Consider the following 15,466-nt stretch of genomic DNA (forward strand, 5'->3'; position numbering starts at 1 on the left):
ATTAGGGTGATTAAAGACATGTAAGATGGAGCTAAGACTCGGGTTAGGACAATGGGAGAAGACTCATAGCATTTTTCGGTGGTTCTGGGGTTACACCAAGGATCTGCGCCCAGCCTGTTCTTATTTGCATTGACCATAGACGCACTGACACACCATATTCAAGGGGAGGTATCGTGGTGTATGTTATTTGCTGATGATATAGTTCTGATTGATGAGATGTGAGGCGGTGTTGATGAGAGGTTGGAGGTTTGGAGACAGACCCTTGAGAAGATTTCAAGTTGAGTAGGACAAAGACATAATACTTAGGGTGCAAGTTCAGCGATGCAACGGGGGGAGTGGACATGGACGTAAGGCATGATTCACGAGTTATCCCCAACATAGGAAGTTTCAAGTATCTTGGTTCAGTTATCCAGAGGAATGGGGGGATCGACGAGGATGTCACACATCGTTTATGGCAGAGTGGATAAAGTGGAGGTTAGCATCTGGCGTCTTGTGTGACAAGAAGGTGTCACCGGAACTTAAAGGTAAGTTTTATAGAGTTATGGTTAGACCAGCCATGTTGTATGGGGCAGAGTGGTAGCCAGTCAAGAATCCCATATACAGAAGATGAAGTAGCAGAAATGAGGATGTTGAGATGGATGTGCGGGCACACTAGGTTGGATAAGATTAAGAATGAAGATATTTGGGCGAAGGTGGGCATAGCTCCCTTGAAAGACAAAATGCGGGAAGTGAGGCTTAAATGGTTCGGGCACGTGCAAAGAAGAAGCCTAGATGCCCCGGTTAGGAGGTGCGATCAGTTGGCCTTGGTGAGTATGAGGAGAGGTAGAGGGCGGCCTAAGAAGTATTGGAGAGAGGTGATCAGGCGGGACATGACGCGACTCCAACTACTAAGGACATGTCCCTTGATAGGACCCTGTGGAGGTCGAGCATTAGGGTTGTAGGTTAGGAGGTAGTTGAGCGTTTTTCTTCTCCGTACGGGGTATAAGACTAGTTTGTTAGTGTCTTGTTTTCGTATGCTAGTGATACGTGTTGTGTTCTTACTATTTTTTCGCTCCAGTTTTCTAGTACTTTTCCATTTATTTTTCTGATTCTATTGTCTCTTTTCATCTTCTTGTTCTGAGGGTCTATCAGAAACAACCTTTATACCCCACAGGGTAGGAGTAAGGTCTGCATGCACACTACCTTTCCCAGACCCCACTTATGGAATTATATTGGGTTGTTATTTGTTGTTTGTTGTTGTTGGTCTTTATTTACCCATGAGAAAAAAGAAAATTATGCAGTCTTGATTTCTTTACTAGTTTAGAATAGGTTTATGTACTATTTAAACAACCCATATATAGCTTAGGGAGAATCATTGTGAAACTTCTCATTTGTTTCTCTCGTGTATTTATTTCTCTCATGGTACCAGAGCATATCATGAGAAAATAGTCATTGTGTAGACCAGCGACATAACAGGAGAGAACTCCCGTTACCGAGCCCTTTCCAGCAACTACATATACTGCTCTGAGGTGTTGTTGCTTTCCGGAGGCACTACACATATAACAGTGCCACCGGTAAGGTCGAAACCTCGTGCGATCCTAGCGTAGAAATTTCTGCTGCCGTAGGGTCATCCACATACCTCCACTCGCTACCAGCAATTCTATTTTTCCAGCGTCACCCACTGATGCGTGCGGGCATTTTTAGCCATTTTTCGGCCATTGTTTTAGTTGCTTGCCTCTTGATTCCGATTTTACCCATCCATCAAGTTTTGCAAACTATACCCTTTTCCGACAAAGATTTGATAAGACTCCAGGAAAGGTGTCGCTGGCCAGGCCATTTTCCATCTCTGAAGGTCGACCAGCTTTCTGGCGAATTGACAATTCCAACATATCAAAGGACAACTTTATTCCTAGTTTAGTCTAGTGACTATCATATTATCTTCGCTATAAGATATTCTTGACACATTCTGAAATTATTATTTTTGAGAACATATGTTCATTTATGTTGACAAGAATTGAAAACCGTGGCCGCATAAGTATAAAGTCTCGTGATTTGAACTGTTAGAAGGTTCCTTCATCTTAATCAGGTAATATAGTGAGTTTTTTAAGTACAAGGAGGTACGTAAGTAGGCATTTTTACAAAAAGTATATGTTTTCCAAGTTGGTAATCGTGTATCTTAACTTTCCTTTCTTAGGCCTCATTTGTTTGCACTTAATAGAGGTCTGAATCTTAATCATTTAGATTTCAGATATTAATTCCGTTTGTTTTTTAAGTATGAATCTTAATTATTCAGATCTTAATCATTAAATGTATTTGTTTTTTTATTTCGCAACCACTTAACGGGTTTGAATAGGTCTGAGTGATTAAAATCTATAAGAAAGACATAATTTCATCAAGATGCTATCATTCATATTCACTACTAACCTCCGCCATCACCCACCATTATTACCTGCCACCGTGCACTACACCACCACCATCGACCACCACCATACTCATACGCCACCACCATCCTTAACCATAGCCGTCACCACTATCATTATTGACTACCATCACCCACCAACCCCACCATTATCGACTACCACCACCCGCCACCCCACTATTACCCACTACCCCCACCACTATCATCCTCAACCACAACCACCCATCCACCCACCTTAACACCATCATGACACATAGCCGCTAATGTCCACTATTATAAATTACCACCAACTTCCTCAACCACAACTACCACTACCAATCACCATGAGCTACTACCCAAAACCACCACTATTAACCAAAATCGCCACCAACCACCGCCTCCCGTTGGCATCCATAAGCGCCACCGTTAGCCATCACCACCACCACTAATTACCATGTTATTTTAAAAAAATATTTGTTAATAGAATATTAAATTAATTAGTATTTTATTGGAATTTTCTATTTATTAAATTTTAACTAAGAATTAATTTATTCATTCAGATGTTAAAAAAATACACAGTCTTAATCATTTAGTATTCAGATATTAATACACATCTTAAATATTCAAATCTGTATTCAGATTCAGACGTTTTAATTTTAATACACATCTTAATATCCAGATGTGCATACTGACTCAGACGTGTTAATCTTTTAAAAAAAACAAATGAGGCCTTAATCTTCCATTATTAGACCTTGGATCATTGACTCAGAAGCCTTATATCATATTTCTGGCAACTATTATTTTTCCTTTTTTAGTTCTTATTCTTAGTCTACTGTTTCATCAACCATTAATGAATCCGATACCATGGCAACCGATGTAGGTCAAGCTAGATTCCTTCTTTTGACTTTAAACTCAGATCTTTATGTTCTTGGTTTTACCTTTTAATCTAATATCCATTAGTCGTTTGTCGCAGTCTCTTAATTTTTCAATTATCTTTCTCAATAACTTTGTTGGAATACAATATCACACTACGACATGGATCATTGGTACTAAACGTGAGTCATATGGTCTTCACTGGTACTACCTTAATCTTCCAAGATCACTCCAGTTACAGACTCTCCTGACTTACTTCATAGACAATTCAGACATTCCAGTTTGTCTAAACTTAAAAAATGGTTCCTATTTGTCTCACGTATCTACCTTAAAATATGAGTTATGTTAATTTGGTATGCATACTCGTTCTTCCTCCCTTCGTCATTCTATTCTTTCTCGTGTCTCCGGGAGCACATGTTATGTTCATAACCTAATTATTGGTAAAGGTAAATTAGCCCCTCCTGCTTTCCAATGTGTGCTCCTTGGTAAATTCGAGTTCAGAAGAGATATCTGTGAACAAAATAGAAAGAATAACCTGTGTTTTCATTCCAAGAGGTGAGCAATATAAATACATGTACATCAGATGCTAACTAAGGAAAGAAATAAAAGACATTCCTACAAATCTGCTATTTATGTACAAGAAAGAATCTACATTCATTCTATAATAAGTGTCTAGATTCATTCTATAACACTCCCCCTCAAGATGGAGCATATATGTTGATCATGCCCAACTTGTTACAAAGGTAACCAATTCGAGTACCATTCAATGCTTTAGTGAACAAATCAGCTAGTTGCTCTCCTGTCTTCACGTAGGCAGTGGAAATCAAGTTCTCTTGAATTTTCTCACGAATAAAATGACAATCAACTTCAATATGCTTGGTTCTTTCATGATACACTGGATTTGAGGCAATATGGAGCGCAACTTGATTGTCACGCTAGAGCTTTGATGGAATAGGATGCTTCAACCCTATTTCAATTAAAAGATGGTGTATCCACATTATCTCACATGTTGATTGTGCCATAGCTCTATACTCTGATTGTGCACTGGATCGAGATACAATATTCTGTTTCTTACTTCTCCATGATATCAAGTTTCCACCAACAAATACACAGTAGCCAGTAGTAGATCTTCTGTCAATCTTGGATCCAGCCCAATCTGCATCTGCAAAACAATCAATGCAGGAATGCCCGTGGTTGCTATATAATATGCCAAGTCCAGGAGCTCTTTTTAAGTAACATAGGATCTGCTCCAAAGCCTCCCAATGTTTGATTGTGGGCGCGGACATGAATTGGCTAACCATACTTACTGCAAAAGCAATATCTGGACGAGTCACAGTGAGATAGTTTAATCTCCCAACTAACCTCCTGTATCTATCCGGATCATTAAATGGCTCGCCATCATCTTTCATAAGATGCAAATTAGGAACCACTGGAGTACTGCAAGGCTTGGCAGCCAACTTACCAGTTTCTGCCAGTAAGTCAAGAATATACTTTCGTTGAGATAGAAAAATTCCCTTCTTGCTTCTAGTTACTTCTACTCCCAAGAAATATTTCAATTGTCCCAAGTCTTTTGTATGAAACTTAGTGTGCAAGAAAGACTTGAGAGAAAAATTCATGCAGTCACTTCCTGTAATCACAATGTCATCAACATATACAACAAGGAAAATAGATCCAGCTGTTGATTGCCCGTAGAAGACTGAATGATCACATTTGCTCTTTTTTAGCCCAAATTCTTGAACTACCTCACTAAATTTACCAAACCAAGCCCGGGGACTCTGCTTCAAGCCATATAAGGACTTCTTTAAATGACAGACCTTTCCATACTCCCCCTGAGCAACAAAACCAGGTGGTTGCTCCATATACACCTCTTCATGAAGATCACCATGAAGAAATGTGTTCTTAATATCCAATTGATGCAAAGGCCAATTCTCAGAAGCTGCTAGAGAAATGAACAAGCGGACAGAAGTAAGTTTGGCAACCGGAGAGAATGTGTCTGAATAATCCACTCCATAAGTCTGAGCATACCCTTTGGCCACAAGTCTGGCCTTAAGTCTTGCCACAGAAGCCATCTGGATTAACTTTGACCGTGAAGACCCATTTGCATCCCACTGCTTTCTTTCCACTAGGTAAATTCGCTAAATCCCAAGTATGGTTTTCCTCTAAGGCATGTATTTCCTCAAGCATTGCTTCAGACCATCCAGGATGATTCAAAGCCTCTTTCACCGTTTTGGGTATAGATATAGAGTTCAGAGACGCAATCAAAGATCTAGACGCGGGGGATAAGTGGTTGTAGGAAACAAAATTAGCAATAGAATGTGTGGATTTGCAAGTACGTGTACCTTTGCGTAAAGCAATGGGAAGGTTAAGGTCTTCTGGAGGATCAGGCGGAAGAGGAACAGATGACAAAGGAACTGGTGCAGGTGACGTATCATTTGTCTCTCGCCTGCGCGAGTAAACTTGAACAATTGGTGGTCTTGCTAACACGATTGGAGCAGGTGTTGAAAGCACAATAGTCGGTTGGTGCTCGATAGAAGAGCTAGGAGATGAAGGAACATCATCTGATTGCTCTGTCAAAGTACGGGTAACCTGATATACTAGCCACTCATCTTCCCCCCGACTTGTAGAGATGGGAGGTGCATAGAAGAATGGTATAGTCTCTGAAAACACCACATCAATTGACACCATATATTTGCCAAGTTCAGTAGAATAACATCGATACCCCTTCTGAAGGCGAGAATAACCAAGAAAAACACACTTCAATGCCTTGGGATCCAACTTGGTAACAGATGGTCGAACATCTCGAACATAACATGTGCTTCCAAACACCTTAGGTTCCACAGGAAATGACTTATTTGGAAAAAGAATACTGTAAGGCATATTACCTCCAAGCACAATAGATGGCATGCGATTAATCAAAAAACAAGTCGTGGAGACCGCATCAGCCCAGAACTGTTTAGGAACTTTCATTTGGAACAGAAGTGCCCGAGCTGTCTCAAGTAGATGCCTATTCTTCCTTTCAGCAACTCCGTTTTGAGAGGGTGTATCAACACATGAAGACTGATGTAGTACACCATGTTGTCTCATGTAGGACTGAAATAACTCTGACATGTATTCTTTAGCATTATCACTCCTTAGAATACGGACCGAAGCATTGAATTGAGTTTTGACTTCAGCACAAAAGGCAGAAAAGTGAGTAAACACTTCAGAGCGACTCTTCATAAAGTAAATCCAAGTCATTCGGGAAAAATCATCTACAAAAGTGACAAAATACTTATGTTCAGTTTTAGAAACAACAGGACATGGTCCCCAAACATCAGAATGAACTAACTCAAAAGATGACTCAGCTCGCTTGTTAACCCTTGGACCTAACGAGATGCGATGATGTTTTGCAAATCGACATGACTCACAATCCAATGAAGAAATATTCTGAAACTGAAGACAGAGCTTCTTCAACAAAGGCAAAGAAGGATGCCCCAATCGACAATGTGCTTCAAAAGGAGACACGATACTAGAGCATGCAATAGACTGTGGCTCTCATTCATCAAGGATATAGAGATCACCAAATAAATACCCTTTACCAATAATTTGCTTCGTCGTAAGATCAAGAAACAAACAATGATTGGGAAAGAACGCTACACAGCAATTAAGGTCTCTGGTGATTTTACTAACAGAAATCAAATTAAAGGCCAAGTTTGGTAGACTTAATACAGATGGCAGGGTAATAGAGGAAGTCGGTTTAACAGTTCCAGATCCAACACTGCTACATGTTGTTCCATCAGCTACAGTATTTGAAGAGGGTGCTTTGTGTGATTGAAAGCTAGAAAAAATATTTGGATTACCTGTCATGTGTTTTGTGGCACCTGAATCAATCACCCATTTATTTGAAGAGGTGATAAGACATGTCTTATCTGGCCCGGCAAAAGCAGTAACTGGAGAAGATTCCTTAATTGATTTATGATATTGAAGGAACTCAAGAAACTCATTCGAAACTAGGATTGTTGGACTAGAAGTTGTATCACTATTTCCTCCTTGCTTAATATTTATGGTCATCTTTCCAAAAATCCCCAAAGTATCAATATAAATGTCAGAAAAGCCAATAAAGTTCAAAAGTTCTCCACTAGAATAACACTATCCAACGAAACAGCGAAGGAAAGACACCCAATGAAACAAAGAAACAGAACTCCAATAGAGCCAATCTAACCAATCAAAAGTCCGGCCAATAGTGCAAGAATCAGTAACCAAGAATCACTAACCAACAGATTAATCTCAAAGCTTTAAAAAAGAGGGCCAAAGTTTTGCACACAAAGTTGGTTCACTACTAAGGATCAGGCAATCACAGAAGGAAACAAAATTTGAACACAACAGAGAAAAGGTGACAAAACCTTGACACGATGAACCGAACCTGGGACGGTCAGAGATTTTCCCAGCCGAGGTTTCCTGGATAAACAAACACCATAAGCTGGACGAAAATGTAAAGTCGATGTCGGAGAGATGGTTAAACTTCAAATTCCAAACCCTTCAAAAGTATTCTGACCCTAACTGACAGTTCCGGTAAGTTCTCTATCTAACTCCGGTAAAGCCGGAGAACCCGCTCTGATACCATGTGAACAAAATAGAAAGAATAACTTGTGTTTTCATTCCAAGAGGTGAGCAATATAAATACATGTACATCAGATGCTAACTAAGGAAAGAAATACAAGAGATTCCTACAAATCTGCTATTTATGTACAAGAAAGAGTCTACATTCATTTTATAATAAGTGTCTAGATTCATTCTATAATAATATCGTTGTTACTCACCTGACCTAGGTCATTACTTTATGTCAGCTAATGTCACTTTCTTTGAAGGTCAACCTTCTTTTACATCTTCTCGTTCTGACTATCTTGACATTTTTTAAGCTTTACCAGAACCATCTCTTAGAGATTCTATCTAAATCTCTCATGCTCCCACTAATAGCCTTACCCATATCACCTTTTGGTTTTCTTATTAGTACCCCACCTTTGTTAGCAAACAGATGTTGTATTTTTCTTCGTACCAGAGTTGTATTCTTATTCTTAGTCGCTCATGACTTGTACTACCCGTCATTGGGATAGTTGTATTAATTTTCACATTCTTATATTGATATTTATTTGATGATTTCCGTTTAGATTGTGTATTTGTTAGTTGGCTTACTTAGTAGGTTAGGTTAGGTGTCATTACGACTTGGTGGGATTTGGGTCGTGACAAGTACCTTTGAGTACCTCTGTTTCATATCCTCTACCAGCTTCTCCACCTCAACTAGCTCTTCCAACCCCATCTCTCCTGACTTATCATCGTAGCAAGCCCTCTACATCAAATCTAGATGATACACAACTTGCATCAAATTCCTTGCCTATTGCGGACGTGTCTCTTCCTAGTTCTCCAATTGCTCTCTGAATAAGTATTTGTTCCTCTATCCTAATCCCAATTATGTATCTTTGAATTATCATCGTTTTTCGTCACTCCATTATGCCTTTATGTCATCCTTGTCCTTTATTAGTATTCATAAATGTATAGGTGAAACTCTCTCTTATTCAAGGTAGCGATAGGTTACGATTGATCATATGTCTGCTTTATACTTTAGTGGTACTGCCGTACTGGAGAACTTGTTCTCTACTCCAGGTAAACCTCTTGTTGGTTGCGGCGGATTGATGCAATCAAAGTTAGTTTGGAAGGTTAAAAAATTAATCTACTAAAGGCACGTCTCGTCACCAAAGACTGTGCTCAAATTTTTGGGCTTGATTATGGTAATACGTTTTCTTCCGTAGCTAAAATTACATGTGTCCGTCTTTTCCTATCTATGGTTATTATTCGTCATTAGCCTCTTTATCAATTAGATATCAAGAATGCTTCTCTCCATGGCGATATTGAAGATGAAAAATATATGGAGCAACCACTTGGTTTTGTTGCAGAGGGGGAGTTAAGGTCTTGTATGCCGGTTATATCCCTATATTATTAGTCTCGAGCAATTTCCTCTTCATCCTCCCCCAGATACCTCAACGCGCTACGCACCGCGTCTATTGCACAATGCCTAGCAAATGAAAGACTTCTACAGCGGCGACAAAGTCAAAGCGATATGCATTGGAAAAGTCAGATCCAGTTGTGGAAGTGGCTTCGTAGAAGATGGAGAGGTTGAGAAAACTGTTTGCAATAGCTCGAAGGAATTACATTCTGCTCAAAAGAAGGTGAGAAGAGCTGCATAGGTGAATGGCAAGAGTGTTTTCTAGTGATACTATTCCGGATGCGGAATCTGGATAACAGTGGCCTTAGCGTTATATTGGCAAGGAGCTAATGGTGGGCCTATGAGCTTAAATGGTCAAGGTGATTCCATCACTTAATCTAGGTTAAGTGCTTTTTTTACCCAGCCAGTGATTCACAAATAGATATATAATCTTAGGGATGATGATATGTAAAGGTTGGAGATGGTGAAGATCATTATATATACAAGATTGTTGAATTTTTTTAAGTTGTCGGTTGCATACAGTATTTTACTGCTCAATGTTTTACAATTCCAAGGATACTATACTTAAAGCTTATGACCAGCTTGTCGACAAAAAGCGTGTGTTCTTCTTGGAAATTGAAGATTACAATCTTCTTGATTGCCATGTAAAGAAAATCAAGATTGTTCTTATACCCGCACCACACTCGTTGTTGAAAGTAAGAGACGGGGATGATGACTATGACAATGATGGTGGAGATGAGAATGAGAGATCTAGTGATGACGAAGAAGGTGAAAATTTTGAGGTGGAAGAGCTATTAGAAGTTCGCTATGGAGACCGAAAGGAAATAAAGAAGCTTAGCCTTTACTTTAAGGTACGTTTGAAGGGTTATGGCCTAGATGAAAACACTTGGGAGCTTATAGATTGCTTAGAATGGATGCAAAAAGAAAATAAAGTACTTTGTGACCAAGGGCTTCAAAGCAAGTATTTTGCCATTTCTTGGGGATGTAGACGTTATTTGTGGGGCCTTCCTTGCCAAGGCATACTTGGATCTAATCGTTTTAAGAATAAAGAGAATCCATTACAAGATTTGAAAAATAAACAACTTGAAATATTCATAGATATCGTGGAGTTCTTAAAACCAAGGTTTGTGTTAATGGAGGTCAAGTTTGCACACAGTTTCCTAAGAAAATCTGCATTGAGCTGACTTGTTAGGATGAAAGACAAAGCACGAATGGGATTGATGGTGGCTGGGGCTTATGGACTTCCACAATTTTGTATGCGCGTGTCTTCATGTAGGGTGCTCTTCCTTCAGAGAAATTGTCACAATATCCATTGCCCACGCAGTTGTGAGGGGTGGTATTCCTACAAATTTGAGTTAAATGTAGTAGCATATGAGAGGGCCTGAAATCAAGTTAAAGAGAACTTTTTAAGGATGCATTTTCAAATCTTTCTCCCGAGGAAAATGATGAGCCAAGGGATGAAATGCTTTATACCGATGAGCGCAAATCTACTTTCCAATGCTTCATAACATTAAGGAGGGATGGGACATTGGGTACTGTTTTGTATGATCATCAGCCGCTTTAGATAAATGAAGATGACTATCGACTTGTATATCAAATTCCCAAACGAAAAGGTGCGAACTTCAGGAACTTGCTCGGCGTTCGTGCTCGTGCTGACAATACTGTTGAATCGTATCCAAATGCTAAAAACAATCTCAAATGTGATCAGTTTCGGTATGTAAATCAAATAATATAATACAAGCAAAATTTATGCTTTTGAAAAGCCTTTGGTCCATGAAAATGTGATGAGTTTTCTTCGTGGTACTTCCCCAAATCCATTTGATCGTGTATGGTGGGATGTAATTGTTCCAATAGTTGTTACAAGAGCAGAACCCACAATCAGGTCATATTATATCCGGAACAGGACATAATGCTTGCTATCCGTGACAATGCACAACTGTAAAGTTTCTCTAATTACTACAAATTGACAAGACCAATAAAAGAAAGGTACATATAAGTAGGAAATGCAGTTGCAGTACTAGTGGCTAGGGCTTTAGGGTGTTCTTTGGCGGTGGCATTGAAAAGATTGTCGAGAGAAAAACTCTTACTGTCATTGCCCCCTAATTTTTTATGTCTAGAGGAATTGGGTTCTGATGAGAATCTCTAAGTTAAAAGTAATCATCTGACCATCACACAAGCTATTCACTTCTTGGAGGAATTTGAGATTGATCATTCCAATTGCAATCTTTCATTAGTTTACTCAAGCAGTATTTGCAACGCAAGTTTTGTGTCAAATTATGTTTTTGTTACTTGTAAAATTAGGCTAATGGAGACGGTGGAAAAGACATCGAGTTTTTGTATGTTTCATTTAGTGTCATATTAAGATTGACAGCTTAGCTGCTTTGGCATGAATGAATATAAACTGTATGTAGCGGTTAATCATTTTGATTAATTTCTTATTAAAAGAAAAGGTCTCCTCGAGCATGGTTTGGTAAGTTCAACACGATATTTAGGAGTTTGATACGACTTGTAGTAATGCTAATCATTCTATATTCAGTCTACATGCTGCTCCAAATCTGTTTATTTGTTAGTAGTTTATACCAATGGTATATTCATAACGGCAACGATCAGGATGGTATTCTCGAGTTGAAGCCGCATCTCTTTCCGCACTTCTTGACTAAGGGTCTAGGCAGATTGTAGTATCTCCTAAGCACTGCAGTTGCTCAGCCAAATTAGGAATTGTCGCCACATAACATAAATACACTTTAGACATTCTTAAAGAGACAAAATGATATATTGTAGACCCATTAATACTCTCATGGATTCGAATGTTAAGCTTTTGTAAGGACACAGGAGCCCCTTAATAATCTTGGAAGGTATATGTGGTCGGTTGGTATGTTATCACTTTGACTTGACTGGACATCGCCTTTTGGGTATGTGTCGTGAGTACGCTCTCTATGTGATAATCACCGGGATGCAGTTGTTCGTTTCCTTAAATATATATAAATCAGCCTCGGGGGAAGGATTACTCTTCGAGGATTGAAGCCATGAGCAAATTTTTGTATACACTGATGCAGATTGGGCAAGGGCATCTTCTGATAGACTGCTTCTGAATATTGTATTCTCGTTGCAGGTAATTTAGTATCTTGGAAAAGTAAGAAACAAAGTGTGGCTTCTCGATCTAGTGTAGAAGCAGAATATCGTACAATGGTTGTGGCAACTTGCAAACTAGTTTGGACCAAAAAGTTGCTCAAAGAGATGAAGTTTAGACAAATTTCAGTGAGAATTTGTATGTGATAATCAAGCCGCTCTTAGGGTTTCATGTGAGAACTAAACACTTACATATCAACGATTACTTTGTCAAAGAGAAGATGCCCTTGGGTGATATTGTCACAAATTTCATGAAGTCAAATGATCAACTTACCCTTGAACTTGTTATATTTTTAACAAGCTTGGTACACGCGACTTGTATGCACCAGCCTGAGGGGGGAGGGGGGTAAGGGGGGTGTTGAGAATGGTGTATATTATGTGTAGAATCAGTTAGGGAGATGTTGTTTATTTGTAATTACGTAGTCTTGATTTTTTCCCTTGTTTATAATAGGTAGATATGCTATTTAAACACCCAATAGCTTAGGAGAATCATATGAGATACACTTCTCGCTCTTTCTCCCATGTTATTTTCATTTCTCACCGTTAGTAAACATAGTTATTTTTCTTAAATTACATGCTTGTTATTATTTTTTTCCTCATCTGGGCCTTTCTTCACTGAAACCCCCACTTTATTTCAGATTCGTGCTTAAAGCTCAACAGACATTTGGCTTTTTTTGAAGCCTTTCAGCTTTGGTGGAACTTTCTAATGTTCACTTTGGTAGTTTATTTTATAGTGACGAGTTTTATGACATGTTGCATGCTGACCACCTTGCACATTCATAGGACAAATGTCACATGCAATACAAATGAAATAGTCATCATACTATTCCTGATAGACATGGCAATGATATCTATGACCCAAATACTTGCTAATGTATGTTTGGATAATATTAATTAATCAGAGACAACATAGGTTCACTTGAGAAGATTCACACACAACTTTTATTATGGACATGTTTATTAGGTATTATTATTGATCATTAGTGGCATGCGAAAAGGGCCAGAACAAAATGTTTAAACTTCTCCTCATCTGAAGTTTTTCTATTCTTTAGAAATGTATATCAATATATTGTGTCATCTTCCAACATTTTTATTCATCTAAGTGTCCAGTCTTTATAATTGCTTTTTCTGTAAAAGCAAAGTGAGATTTCCAAAGGAAAGACATGGATCCTCCATCTAATTAGTATATGCGGATGCTCTTTGTTAGAAGCAAAAGTAAACTATGCATAGAAGATGAAGAAAAAAGATGTATTCAGAGAAAAGTTCAATCTTTTATCTACTAAATGATACATAGTAATTCTCATTGCATAGAACATGTATTTCCAAAGGAAAGACATGGATCCTCCATCTAATTAGTATATGCGGATGCTCTTTGTTAGAAGCAAAAGTAAACTATGCATAGAAGATGAAGAAAAAAGATGTATTCAGAGAAAAGTTCAATCTTTTATCTACTAAATGATACATAGTAATTCTCATTGCATAGAACATACTATATTCTGTGGTGAGAGCAAACTGAGAATTGTTTTCTCTTTTCCTGTGATGTCAAACTCAAAATAGGTTTATCATGCGATGTGTTTTTGTTTCTTGGTGACTCCGTATGTCATTCATTGTTGTTTCCTGAGTGGGGGCAAGTGGACAAACACTTGAAGAATCTGCATATAACTAGGTTTTATTGCTCTTGTATTTTAATGTCACCCAAATGGGTATATTCAGAATTCATTGGTTGGGAATATATTTGATGCAATTTGAAAGTTACTTAAGGTGCTCACAATTTGCCTTTCATGTAGCCTGGTTCCATTTTTAATTTTAACTGTTTTCGTCCCTAATCCATGTTACTTTCTGGCTCTAGGAATCTAGAGTTGGAATTGAGCACCATTTACATCGTGGACGTGCATTGGCAGCTTTTAATCAGCTGCTTTCAAATAGAGTTCAAAAGTTGAAGTCAGAAAGTTCACGTAGAGGGCAGCACGGTACTTCAGTGCAAGGACAAACAAACATCCAGTCAGACGTGCAGATGCTTCTTTCACCTATAACACAGAGCGAACAGTTGTTTCTTTCATCCGTAAGGATCACTTTCTTTTGAATCCATTACCAAACTGGCATTCATCTTTTTCTAATTTCAGTTGTATCAACCCTATATGTCATCTTTTGTCCCTTTATAGTCATCTATGTGGAAATATCAGTTTTTAAAAAGGCGGGGCATGAGACGAGGCATTTCGCTTAATGCAGAGAAAGACGTAAGCCCAGAGACATGGGGCGTAAGCCCCATGGATCTTTAAATTTTTTAGTTTATAAATTAAATAAAATAGCTTAATAACATTAAAAAATATGAAAAATAAATTAAATGTTCAAGAAAAAATTAAAAGGATTAGAGAAGCCCATTGAAAACAAAAAGTCTAGTACACGTATTTGAGTATAAATAATGCAGTGGTGTTAAAGTTATTATGAGACGAAAATAAACTACAATATCTTAACTTTCAAACAATTAAAAATCACAATTTCTTAAAAATGCTATAATACTACACATTTTACCTCCCTAAAGGTAAATAATCAATAAATTTTATCACTACTATAACTTAAATTAATACTCCTTCACGAATAAATACAAATTGATTTTAAATAGCATAGTAATACAAATTTGATCATTTTGAGAGACAAAGAATTAAGACATGAATACAGATGGCGAAGTAATAAACTCAGGCTGTCTATTTATAGGAAATGTTCAAATGATGTTCACCTTTACTATGTTCTCAATCATAGAATATTCAATACTATGACTCATTATTTGAGTTACTCTAAATTAATCCTCATATATCTTTAGGTTCATAGATCAGTCATATATGAAAGAATTTGATGGTCAACGATGTAGGTATTTGACAACGGTGTATGGATTTTTGAGACATGATTTGTGTTGGGATTGCTGGGCGAGCTCTGAGCCCTGAGCGTTAGGCGTGCTTAGGGCGTACAGTCGGGCGCTTGGGGCGTAAGCCTTACAGAACTAAGTTCCACTCGTGTGCCTCAAAGCGTTTTGCAAGTGCCCCGCCCAGGGGCGAGCCCCGGGAGTATGCCAAAAAGGCCTTTTAAAACACTGTTAGTATACAAGCAAA

At 38.3% G+C, this 15,466-nt stretch overlaps 1 protein-coding gene and 1 pseudogene across 3 annotated transcripts in view; both read left to right on the forward strand.

The window, feature by feature from the left end:
• Positions 1–15,466, forward strand: part of LOC107825144 (uncharacterized) — a 46,429-nt gene that overhangs the window by 18,718 nt on the left and 12,245 nt on the right. For all 3 annotated transcript variants that reach the window (XM_075225003.1, XM_075225004.1, XM_075225005.1), the window contains one exon: positions 14,209–14,421. In XM_075225003.1, the coding sequence (XP_075081104.1) occupies positions 14,209–14,421 (213 nt within the window). The remainder of the gene's footprint in view (positions 1–14,208; positions 14,422–15,466) is intronic.
• On the forward strand, positions 8,915–12,662 carry LOC107825146 (DNA (cytosine-5)-methyltransferase CMT3-like; annotated as a pseudogene).

Source organism: Nicotiana tabacum, chromosome 11 (genome assembly GCF_000715075.1).
Source record: "Nicotiana tabacum cultivar K326 chromosome 11, ASM71507v2, whole genome shotgun sequence".
NCBI lineage: Eukaryota > Viridiplantae > Streptophyta > Magnoliopsida > Solanales > Solanaceae > Nicotiana > Nicotiana tabacum.